The following is a 12,498-nucleotide window of genomic DNA, read 5'->3' as shown; positions in this document are numbered from 1 at the left end:
ATGATTTCAGCGCAGCCACCAGAGCAGCGATCAGACGATAACTGATCTGTACAATGAAAATAGCTGCATGAGCTGGGAAGCTGTGGATCAGGAAAGCAAGAATATTTATGCAATAATGAGTATCTGGCTTATTTATTAGGGGGCAAATGTACCTCAAGCAATCTCTCCTCTCTCTCGCTGCAGAGAGAGACTGCAGACTGTTGGCAATATATTCACAGATTGGGCTTTTCCAGATTAAGTCGTCTGCGGATGATTTATTCTACAAAACAGACACCTCTCCCCAACCACAGCGAGGAAGACAGTGAGCTACAACTGTAGTTTCCTCAAAGCGAGGTCTCCTATCGCGCTGGGAGAATTACATTGGACCCTATGCAGCGCTCACTCTTCCGCAAGTTGTAAAATAATCAGAGAGAAATATTCAAAAGCGTCACCAAGGAGAGGTGGATTATTATCATGTTAGGTTTATTCTTTATACATCATGTGCATTGTTACTTTATTAGCCAGATTAGAGAGAGCGGATGGCCTTCCTTCACATTGTGGATGTCACTGTGTGTACGGAGGTCATCTAATCAGGACAGGGTTCGTGTCTTTAAAAATACACAGGATATTGGCACATCTAGTAGCCGGTCTGATAGAGGAGAGCTATCTGTAATCCTGAAGCATAGAAGCAAGCTGCATGGAGTTCAAGACATGGATGGCGTGTCAGTTTCTGATACGGACAGCAAAGCATCCACCTGATCCAACACATAGACTCATAAGGTATAAGAAGGAGAAGATGACCTTGTTCAGGGCTCAATCTTTGCCGGACACTCGCGGACGTGATTTTTGAGCCCACAGCTGTGCCAGCTCCAAGCTTTTTCTCTGTCCTATAACGACCTGATCTGGAATAAACTCTGTTACTTTTTTAATCACAAGCCGCCTTCGCAGCTTCCTGTGTTTGTTGGATATGAACATGCTGACCATCAGAGACTGCACAGTCCACGAGGCCCGCAGAACAAACCCCAGCTGGCAGATGAGTGTCTACGAGCTGATGGCTTTCCTCGCAATCCTTTTTCGAAGGGCTGCCATGGGTTACATTGGTCCCATGCGACACATGTGGGCCAATAAATTCGGAAACGCAGATATCAAACCCATAATGCCTCGTAACCGTTTTTTTGAAATAAGACGGTACCTTCGTTTTGACAACAAGGACACCCGCAAGGAACGCATACACAATGACAAATTTGCAGCAATTTCTGACATCTGGATGCGGTTTGTTCAGAACTGTGTGTCGTCCTACAGTCCAGGACAGCATGTTACTGTGGATGAGCAGCTGTTTCCGTCCAAGGTTCGGTGTCCCTTTTTGCAGTACATTGCATCCAAGCCTGACAAGTTTGGAATCAAGTTTTGGATTGCAGCAGATCTGGACACAAAATACATGTGTAATGCCATCCCTTACTGGGGAAAGGATCCCACTCGTCCAAAAGGAGAGAGGTTGTCAGAGAACGTTGTTCTGAAATTGATGGAACCACTTTTGGACAAGGGAAGGACTGTAGCAATGGACAATTTCTTCACCTCTCTGTCTTTGGCTAACAGGCTCCTTCAGCGAAATACAACTCTGCTTGGCACCATCAACAAAATTCGTCGGGAGCTACCAGCAACTGCAAAGGAAACCTCGGGGCGCCAGTTGCACTCCACGCAGGTCTTCAAATCTGGAAGTGCCTTGCTGACGTTGTATGCGACAAAAAAAAAGAAATCTGTCTGTCTTCTGAGTACCATGCATCACAGAGTGGAAATTGTGGACATTCAAAAACAAAAACCAAACACTGTGGTTGATTACAACCATCTCAAATGGGGTGTTGATATTATGGACCAGAAACTGTGCAACTACTCTGTGCGTGCAGGAACACGGAGGTGGCCTATGGCTGTGTTTTATAACCTGCTTGACATGGCCGCCACAAATGCACATGTTTTGTACACAGCGTGTACAGGATCCAAAGAAAGTCGTCGACTGCTCATGCTGGAGCTTTCAGAGGAACTCAAAAACAGGCTCCAGCAGGAAAAGACACAAGAGGAAGAGCAAAAACAGCTACGTCGTGAGATGAGAGTTTCCCAGCAGAAAAAGACTCAATGCCAGGTGCGCATACTCTGCAATAACAACAGATGTACTGAACATTGCGTCCACTGCGGCAAATTTACCTGTGGCAAATGTAGGAAAGGCTCACCATGGGAATGTGGAAACTGCTAGATGGGACAATTGCATTTTACATTTTTCCACATTATATTTAGTGCTTTATCCATATGTAGACTGTTTTTCTTTATCTGAAATAAAAAAAAACTTTCTGAGGCTATACCTTCTGTCTGTTGTTTTTCAAAATTGAGCTGTTTGGGGTGGGAATTGGGCTCCAGTCCCCCCAACTGATCTGTACAATGAAAACATCTCCATCAGCTGACAAGACTATTTATACAACAATGACCATCTGCCCTATTTACTAAAGGGCAAACAAGCAAACATCATCCGCTCATGAACAAACCTGTTTCCAGCTCAAATTCCAATCTGGCGGCAGGGGGAAATGTAAAGGTTGTGGGTGGGAAGTCTAGCTCCCAGAATAAATAGGCCCAGCAGATCGACTCAGAGTTATTGAGATTTCAAGCTTGGCTTGGCTTGGCATACAACCTTGGCTGCAACAGACGAGCATGTGTTGTACAAGCCGTGCACAGGGACCAAAGAGAGTCCACCAAAGTTAATTCTGCTACTTGCAAATTAACTTCATAACATTTGTATGCAAGAAAAGGCAATAAAGGAAGAACACATGAGACAGCATTGTGAGATGAAGAGACTAGGGCTGTTCCTTTTGTGACATAAATGTTACTCCAATACTAAAGGCATTCTGTTTGTCATTCTCTAAGGCCCCGTCCACACGAAGACGAACCCTGGCCTAAACGCACAAATTTTTCACCAAACCAGCCTCTCATCCACACGAAGCCGGCGTTTCAGGGGTCTGTAAACGATAATTTTTTTATTCACCCTTCAGAGTGGGAAGATTCTGAAACGCCGTTTTCGCGTTTCCATGTTTACACCCTAACCGCATTTTTTTTTTTTACACGCATGCGTCATAGCGTCGCCTCTAAACACGCAAGCGCGACACATCACAACAACAATGGCGCCGTTGCTGCTAATGCTACTCACCCTGCTGTCGGGCTGGTCGGGCTTACAACAGAATCTTCTTCTTCTGGAATATCTCCAGGAAGAACAGAGCAATATCGACCACATAGTTCAGCACCTGAATTTGACTTAACCACGAAAATAGACCCGCAGGGCAACCATGTATAAATATTAGTGCGCATGCCCTACATTTCGTCGCTTATTTTTGCTTTGGCACCACAGCGCCACTTACAGGCCTGGCATACATTTTGCAGCGTTTTCATGCATTCGTGTGGACGCTCACTTTTATTTTACGTCTCCGTCTTTACGGCAAACGTTTTGGAAAATATCAGCGTTTCGTGTTCGTTTTGACTTCGTGTGGACGGGGCCTCAGATTAAATTTTGAATGACATAAAAAGGCGAGACAAGACAAAATACAATTATTCTTTCTTTCATATAGTGAGCTTTGCAATATAAATGAGTCTGTTGGTGAATGGACAATAGAAATAGGCTCTGCCTTGCCTTGTTGGAAAAGCATGGTTATGACTTGTTCTCAGCTCAGGAACTAGGACCTCTATGATATCTGGTTGTTCAATAGGTTTGCCTAAATAAAAGATTTAGATATGACATATAAATATATTCCTGCAAAAAGGTATGATGTTGCAGGGGCAGGTACTGAAAAGTGCTTGGAACATGGTCTTGATGCCAGTTTGTTTCAGCCTTTATCCAGTCTTAATGTAGAAGGGCTGGTCATATCACAGGTTATTTGCATTACAATAGGGACAGTTAGCAAGGCAGAGTGAATACACAAACTTGCAGAGGGGAGGGGGGGCTTGCAGGAAAACTGAAAATCTCTGGGACATCTAGTGTTAACCAGTTTGAGTTAAGAGTAGTAAAGAACTTGCTCCCACGAAAAGAACCGGTGAGAAGGCCCCCGGGGCGCTACAGCCTTCCTTCCAAGGGGACAAATCCTTCTAATTTTTGACAAATGTGATGAGTGGGCTTCTCAGTGGGTGTGTCACTGAGTGGGAAAAACCGGTTAGAAACGTGAACGGGTTGGTGGTGACCAGTGCGCAGAGATCCACGACTACGCTTTCTGCGTACAGTTACCCAATCGCCTGGCTGCTCAGGCACTGCTGGAGGACAGCTACGTGGGGGGGGCTACTTTAACTCCTGGATGTTCAACAGCCTGAAGCCTGGATTCTAACTCTGACACCCTCGCCTCCAAAGCTACAAAAATACTACACTTATTACACATCCCATTATCACTAAAGGAGGCAGAGGAATAACTGAACATCTGACACAGAGAGCAGGAGAGAGGAGAGGAAGAAGGAAGAGTTGGAAAAGAGTCAAGGGAGGGAGAGAGAGAAGCCATAGCGATGCTAAGCTAGCGCTAGCCTAAGCTAGCTACTCCTTACTATCAGAAATAAAACCGTGTGAAACTGACAAGTGCTCAGTAGAAAAGTGCAGCAGAAGGTGCTATGTTTTAAAATGGTTAGAGTTAGAGTTACTTAGATACAGAGATATCACAGAAAAAGTAACTTCATTCAGATGGAGATCATCTGGACAGTATCAACACTCCGTTAATCCAAACAGGAAGTGAAAAGGCCCAAATATGATTGATGAATACTGTGGGGCAGATCAAAACGATCGGGACATCCATCTACAGCACCTGAATTAATCTCGGTTAATTGGAACAGAAGCGTATTCGTGACATCACCACATTTAAAGCTAGTCTGGAACTGCATTTCACCTCCTTCTATTTAAAGTCTAGACAATAATAAATTATTACTGTTTCATTTAGTGAAGAAATAAATATTGACACAGTCAGATATCACAAAGGCTTTTTTGATATATAGAATGGTTTTTAATATAGAATATAGAGAAAATAATTATGACAATTCCGTATAGATCTGTAGGTGGCTGTAAAAAAAAAAAAAAAGCTGTTTTGATTTCACTTTAAAAGGAATTATTTATCATAAGTTCTCCTACATTGGCTGCAGAGCGAGCCCCAGCCAGCCACCCCTCTCCCTCATTCTGGTGCCCAATGGAAAACTCTGATGGGTTACAGAACCCCAGAGGGAGGCATGGGTTTGTTTTGTCTCAGTCCAAGTGAAGTTGCCATTCAGATTTGCTAACCAGTTGTATTTCTTTTGTATGAATGCACCATTAGAAGTTGGCAGTCCAGGTCCAGAAAGTGAAAAGCCTGTATCGAGATTAGTTTAAACCATTTTCATGTACAGCTCCATAGGAAGGAATAACCTGGTGTAAACAGGGTTTTACATTCTGGATCTTGATTGTCCATCGGCTTCAACAAGCAAATCAAATGAGCGCTATCAATTCAGAGTTTACGTCACTCTAAGATTGTGCATTAAATGCAAACAACTGACATTCCTTTGGAAATACAACTGACTTCTGATTCACAGTGTGAGCTGAGCTGCATTTTGGTTCTGGATCTGTTCTGAAACATTCGCTGTATAATAGGCTGTCATCGCATTGAAGACTTGAGGTGAAATATTAGAACTGTTGGCTAAACAGAAGCCCAGTAAAAAAAACAAAAAAAGAGCAACATTTGAGGCAAAGGCAGCATTCATGGTTGGCAACATTTTTTTGTTGTTTTATTTTCCAAATGTGGTGGGAAACAAATTACAATGTGAGGGAAAAAAATGGCACTGAGATGATCATCGATGTTAATTTCAGGGTTAGTCAGAGATGACCTCCACATAGTTGGCAGGGAACAAGCCATAATGTCCATCAGGTCCATAACCTCTCCACCAGCCTTCATCCAGCATTTCAATATCTGTTATGATGTCATCAGGGTCAAAGGTGATCTCAGTGTCATCAGCTGTGGAGGACAGGTAATCCAGGTGACACAAATGGAAAGCTTAGTTCAAAATGCTGCTCTAAACTTTTTAATTCAGCACATGACCCAATAATAAGTGACGCTTCGTATGATGATAGATTGTTACTGTGGTAGAGCTGGGAATATGTCAGATGTGGTTAGAGGTGTCAAAAGTATTTATGTTTATTACTCAGGTAGAAACATAAATCCTACAGTTAGAGTATTAACTTAACCTTTTTACTCCAGTAAAAGTGTAAAAGTGCTTTTTTTTAACTACTTAGAGTATAAAAGTAAAAGTAATACATTAGCAGATGTTTTACTGCACTACCCTCTTTAAGGAACATTTTTCCACAATTCTGGATGATTATTTCCTTAGACTTTATTTTCTTGTTTTATAACTAATGGTAAAGGTGTCATATTTAACTTTGCATCATCTTGAAAAACTATTTATTTTGCTATTTGGTGGACAACAAGTTGGGGCAGCACCGCGTCCAACCACAAAGTGACATGGTTTTAGGGTTGTCAAAAGTATTGATACTCAGAAAAAGTATCGATACTGAAAAGTTGTATCCGGATACAAAACTCATTTTCAAAAGTATCGATACAGTTCTAGCACGAGTGGCACCTAACCCCTTGCTCACACTGGCTCCGGTGCAGTTACCGAGCCGACGGAGACCGCACACCCCCTCTCACACCGCCCTTTTGACTACGGTGCGGTGCGGCTCTGCGGCTCCGGCAACAGGTCTGGAGATTTAACAGAAGTTCACTTGAGTTCACGTAACTTCCCGCGATAACACGGCCCAAATAAAGGATTTTTGCGAGAGCTTGTTGCGGAGGGCTCCGGCACGCCGCAAGGATAGCTTTCTTGCGGAATTTTCTGCAGCGCCGGAGTGTCTCGGTAACCGCAGCCGGACAGCTCAGCCGCCAGTGAGAGAGGTTTACGTCTTTTTAATGACTTGGAATCACTGCGGCGCCGCACCCACCGCACCGCAACGGTAAGACCGGAGTCGGTGTGAGCCTGGGGTAAACAGTCATTCATCTTATGCGCAGAATAGAGGAAAATGCACTTTCTGAACACTGTGTGATTGAATAATTTTTTACACTTTTCGGTTTCAGACATTTTTCTGTAACAGGTGCAGCTGCTGAGAATGATTTTTGTTTCTTATACGGTTTGCTTAGTGTCATTGTTATGTGTGTAAAGCATAGCCAAGGAAGGAACACTTAATTTTAATTTTGTAAGTTTTTTTTATCAAGCTTGCTTAATATTGTGCACAGCATACAACCTCAAAATATTGTTTATTGTATTTATTTATCTATTTATTGTATTTTGTTTATTAATGAAAAAATTTCTGTTGAGTTTTGGAGTCTTTGTTTTTATCCTTGTGGCATCGAAAATGACATAGAGTGTCGAATATTTTACTTAGTATCGGTATCGAGTTGAAAAGTTTAGTATCGTGACAAACCTACATGGTTTTGGTTCTGTTTAAGTTTTATCTTTGAGTTTTCATTGGTTTTATTTCCGTTTTGTGTTATTCTAGTTATTTTGTATTGTATTTGAGTTCTTAGGTATTTCTTGTTTGCCCTCTGTTGCCACCTTGTGTCAGTCTCCTTTTCCCTAGCTCCCTTCTAGACTCCTCTAACACCTGCTCCCAATCTAATGATTAGTCTTTGGTTCTCTCCCCTTGCTCACACTGGCTCCGGTGCGGTTACCGAGCCGACGGAGACCGCAACTCCCGCACACCCCCTCTCACACCGCCCTTTTGACTACGGTGCGGTGCGGCTCTGCGGCTCCGGCAACAGGTCCGGAGATTTAACTCGCGAGAACAGAAGTTCACTTGAGTTCACGTAACTTCACGCGATAACACGGCCCAAATAAGGATATTTGCAAGAGCTTGTTGCGGAGGACTCCGGCACGCCGCAAGGATAGCTTTCTTGCTGAATTTTCTGCAGCGCCGGAGTGTCTCAGTAACCACAGCCGGACAGCTCAGCAGCCGGTGAGAGAGGTTTACGTCTTTTTAATGACTTGGAATCACTGCGGCGCCGCACCCACTGCACCGCAACGGTAAGACCGGAGTCGGTGTGAGCCTGGGGTTTATATATGCACCTATATGAAGGATGAACCAGATCTCATTATTTCTATCATTCTTTCCCTGATATTTTAGTTGATTTCTTAAGATTTTTTTCATCAATGTCACACAAGTCTCGATGCCTTAAAGCTATCATACGCTGTTCGATTTTTGCCCTTTTCAGGCCGATTCTTCGTCGTGTGAGAATGTTTTCGATCGGGCCGACGTTCAGCCTGATCATGCGTAGTGCGTCATGCAGTATACAGGGGGGTAACGAGGGAGGATCAGCCTCACGACCACCTCCCAATCAGGAATCATAAGATCGGGAGAAAATCAAACATGTTTGAAATTCAGTCGGCCATCGTAAGCTGCTCAGTGAGCAAAGAAGGATTCTTCGTTCAGCATGGTGGGGGTGCAATGAGTGAAATGGAGTTTTTTCTGTAAAATTGACTGTAGTAGCCATGTTTGCTCAGCCATGTATTTGTCCAAATACATCTTCGCCTTTTCTTTTCAGCACTAAATTGCACAAATTGCCAAGGCAGCGCATTTCACTCCAGTGAGCTTCATATTCCTCTTCTACTCATTTGGGTCCGAAAAGATGAGTCAGAGTAGCGCCATCTCTCTGTGGAGCTGAGTCCGGCGTGGTTTTTAGATGTGCAGTGTAAGCAGGTAGATCGCATCGAAGCATCGGGCCACACAGTGTGAGAACATACATCGTGAGCCCTGCGGTTTCATTGTACAGTTTGAGCTGTTGATGCATGCAACGATTCAAAAAATCCTACAGTGTATGCCCGGCTAAAGATCAAGACTTTCACTTCCAATAAATTCATAGGGAAGGGGCTGTTCCAACATTTGCATTTCTCAATTCTCCCTTAATGAGCAGGACTTTACACGAGTGAATAAAGGGAATGTGATTGGTCGGTTATCAAGTGGGCGGGATTGTTGTGGTGGAAGGTTCACAAGCAAGTTTGGTTGTGGCCGGTGTCTTGGAAGCATCTTGCTAACCAGTTAGCAACTTAGTGCTAGCAGGTTCCCATTGGGAAATTCCATTGGGACCAAGTAGCACTAAATTGGTGACTTAGAAACGACGCTGTCAAGGAACACTATGGACAGAGGAAACATGCAAGAGGAGGAGAGTTTAGTGTCGGAGGTCGTGGATGAGTCTCCTCCGTCATAAATTTTTTATTTAGAGGAGGAAAATTGGGACGAAAATACTGTGGAAGAGCACGCCATGACCCCTGAGAAGACTCCCCTTTTAATGGGAAAGGAAATTATTCTTATTTCAACCATTGCATATTTTAGCTGCGACATATGAATTAAGATGCTATGACCAAAAAAATTGGATTGACAGATCACCGTTGATATATGATTGGCTGAATTTAGGTGTTCAGGCTGACGTATAACTAACTAACCTGCATGAAATACTGAAAAAAAAATCACACATTTTAAGATTTTGATAGAAATTTTCTAACTTTTAGGACAATGTCGTCTGATAAAGAGTTAATTTATATACATGTTTAAGCCAGAATGATTTCAATTTAAATATGACTTCCCTACGACTTGTTTCAGATATAGTGAACCTGGTTAATAATGTATTTCTGACTTTAAAGAAAGTAGACATATAGTAGATATATTTCTAAAAACTTCTCTTCCTTATTGTTCAAGCATTATTTAAGTAGAAATAGTTTTACTGAAATTAAACAATAATGTATTCCAGTTTAAAGCCAGATTGTTGGATCTTTTTCTGCACATTGTTAGCATTTAGTTTCAGACTAAAATACATTCTGCAGGAGCTACAAGCTTTTTACCAGAACAAGCACAGAAACCAGCAGTGTGTGTTTACATACCAGCCTGATAGTCGTAGAGAGCTCGAGCCCTGCACCCCTTGCCATTGTTAGCAGCCTCCTCAGCCTAGTTTAAAAACACAAAAAATATTTCAATAAAAGGGCTAGAGAACATTGATCTGTTTTCAAAACTTTTCCCAGATGAGTTTGGCTGCACCTCAGTTGTATCCTGGTCAAAATCTTCATACAGATTCTCAGCAGACTGTACTGGATCTGGTGCCTGGTACAGATCGTAATGAACTGGACTTCCCACTGTGGGAGAATGACATAATTGGAAAAAAAAAAAGTGGGATTAAATAGAAGATATTTCCAAAAGTTCAGTATAAAAGTCCTCTATGGAAAACTGCCCAGACCCAAGTTTCTGGTTGGTTTAGATCCATACTTTATCATGCCTTTAAAGGAATTTATATTGTTTGACTTTTCCAAAACAACAACAAACAACATAGTTTTTTTTTTTTAGATTGGAGAGAGAGTTTCTCTGGATATTGACAGTTAAAGTCTACAGTCTCCATAGGAGTTTGTATTTGTCAGTCTAGCATGATTTGGTCTCAGCTATACCTTTCTATTGTAATGCACTTTCAATCTGCAGGTTTACTAGTGATATCAAGAATTTCAGGGCTTTTTTATCTTCTAGACTTTAATACTGATTTAGAGCTCAACTGTTTAGCTATGTTTTTCACCTGAGGAGCTATTACTGCAACTAACTTTTTACTTTTCTCTTAAAGGGGTGATAGAATGATTCTAAAGGGTATTTGGTTCTGGTCCCTAAGGTCTCTGAATAGGGTGTGTAACATTGGTTAGGCTGAAAATGGCATATTAGCTGTTCTCTGAGCCCTAATGCAGCCTGGTTAAAAGCCCCAGAATGAAACGACAGGTTTTCTTCCTTTATGGAATGCTCATGAATATTTAGATATTTGTTGTCAGAAAAATGTTGATTTCTCTTCTATTATATATTCATTTATCCTATTTGCTCACTATAAAAGTTTTAACTCTGTTTCACTCTCAAGGTCACACATTTCTCTGCAGGATGGTGTTTGTAGACCAGACATAGCTTCTTCCCATAACAAATCAGATTCTTTCTCAATGTTTAAACATATTACTGTTTAACCAAAGTGTGTGTAATTTGTTTTAACTCTGACTACTTTTCTGTTCTCTCTTTGCAAAGATATATATAAATGTGCCGACTGAGTGAAATCCATCGATCTCCGTTTATTTAACTAGGGTATATAGTTGAATACTTTTTTCCCACGACAAGCTGTGCGCTCATTGGTTGGTTTACAACGAGTGAAGCTGCTGAGCAAAGGCGCAACATAGCAACAAGCACTCACTCACTGAAACATCTAATTGTTCATATGGTAGAGTGACCAGACATCCTCTTTTTCCCGGACATGTCCTACTTTTCATACCTATAAAAATGTCCAGAGGGAATTTCAAAATTGTCCAGGATTTTGGTCGACTACAGCGCAGCAGAACCGAGCTGTGAGCTCCAGGGTTGGGGACCGAGGGGCCGACGGCCCTGTTCTTCCCCCCACCTAAGGCAGGCCTGGGGAAGCATACCTTCACCGGCTCGGGTTTGATTGCTCCGTCCCTGGTTGCCGGGGTTCCCGGACCAGCCCCGGAGCTCACGGCTCAGCTCCAATGCCCGGTGCGGTCCACTCAGCAGGGGCTGAGTAAAAGAGGTTTAGCAAATCCTGCTTTGAAGTGTCCAAGATTTTGAAAGCTGTCTTTGGTAAAATGCTTAGAGCAAATGAACAGCTGAGCATCAAACTTTGAAGGGATCTTCTGATAGATACAAATAATCCATACCTGTCGAGTCTTCGGTTCCCTGGGAAGACTGTGAAAATTGTCCGCTTTCTCTGTGCAGCTTGGAACACTGCATTTACTGTATGTCATTTTTTGGTCATGACAAAAGTACAGGTCAGAACCAAATAAGGCAACATCCCCGAGTTAATATCAACTTGGGGCTTCGTTTGGATTCTGCCTGTTTTATGGTGGAAGTTTGGAATTGTGAGATTTGCAGATAAAGGAGGTGTTGATGGGGTTTGAACTTCTCTGTACGTCCATTTCACCCACTGAACTATCATTATTCATCTATGGCAATGGAAACTCGGTTATGCATTCTATCACCCCTTTAGTACTAACAGTTCATATCACTGCTTCTAGCTTCTTTAGTTTTCATTTCAATTTCAATCATGGCAGAAGGCTGTTCACAACAGTCTGGTTCTGTTTCTGTGGGAGGTTGCCGTTCTTAAAAGGAAGTTTCTTTCTCCTCTGTTTTAAGTGATTGCTGAAAAGTCAACAACCAAATGCAAATGATTGTTTTTTAGCCTTCCATATTCCTCCAGGAGGAGAGAATTCTGCAAGTCAGTGACTCAGTCTAATCTACAGGGTCTCCTTAGATGAAACACGTATTTGTCTGTATTACTTAATTGAACCAGCTCTGTAAAGTGACTCAGACACTGTTTTTACTATTACCTGGAGTATGTTCATCTGCGTCATCATCAAACTCATCTGACCATTCAGCTTCCTCTGTATTCAATGAGACAAAGAAAAGCAGACATGGTGTTTAATTAGCAAATCAACACATTTCCAACTTCTGTGGCCCAGCTCTCCTCCTTCACA

At 42.3% G+C, this 12,498-nt stretch overlaps 1 protein-coding gene across 1 annotated transcript in view; it reads right to left on the bottom strand.

Moving 5' to 3' along the window:
- Window positions 1-5,713: 5,713 nt before the first annotated feature.
- Window positions 5,714-12,498, bottom strand: part of LOC119797735 (drebrin-like protein B) — a 22,651-nt gene continuing 15,866 nt past the window's right edge. Inside the window, exons 12-15 of the mRNA XM_038306937.1 lie at window positions 12,352-12,405; window positions 10,034-10,128; window positions 9,880-9,943; window positions 5,714-5,969 (exon numbers count right to left, since the gene is read on the bottom strand). Coding sequence (XP_038162865.1) covers window positions 5,827-5,969; window positions 9,880-9,943; window positions 10,034-10,128; window positions 12,352-12,405 — 356 coding nt within the window. The 3' untranslated portion in view covers window positions 5,714-5,826. The remainder of the gene's footprint in view (window positions 5,970-9,879; window positions 9,944-10,033; window positions 10,129-12,351; window positions 12,406-12,498) is intronic.

Source organism: Cyprinodon tularosa, unplaced genomic scaffold (genome assembly GCF_016077235.1).
Source record: "Cyprinodon tularosa strain WSP-4 unplaced genomic scaffold, ASM1607723v1 ctg598, whole genome shotgun sequence".
Lineage (NCBI taxonomy): Eukaryota > Metazoa > Chordata > Actinopteri > Cyprinodontiformes > Cyprinodontidae > Cyprinodon > Cyprinodon tularosa.
Note: the sequence above shows the minus strand (reverse complement) of the source record. Positions and strands in the feature narration are given on the sequence as shown.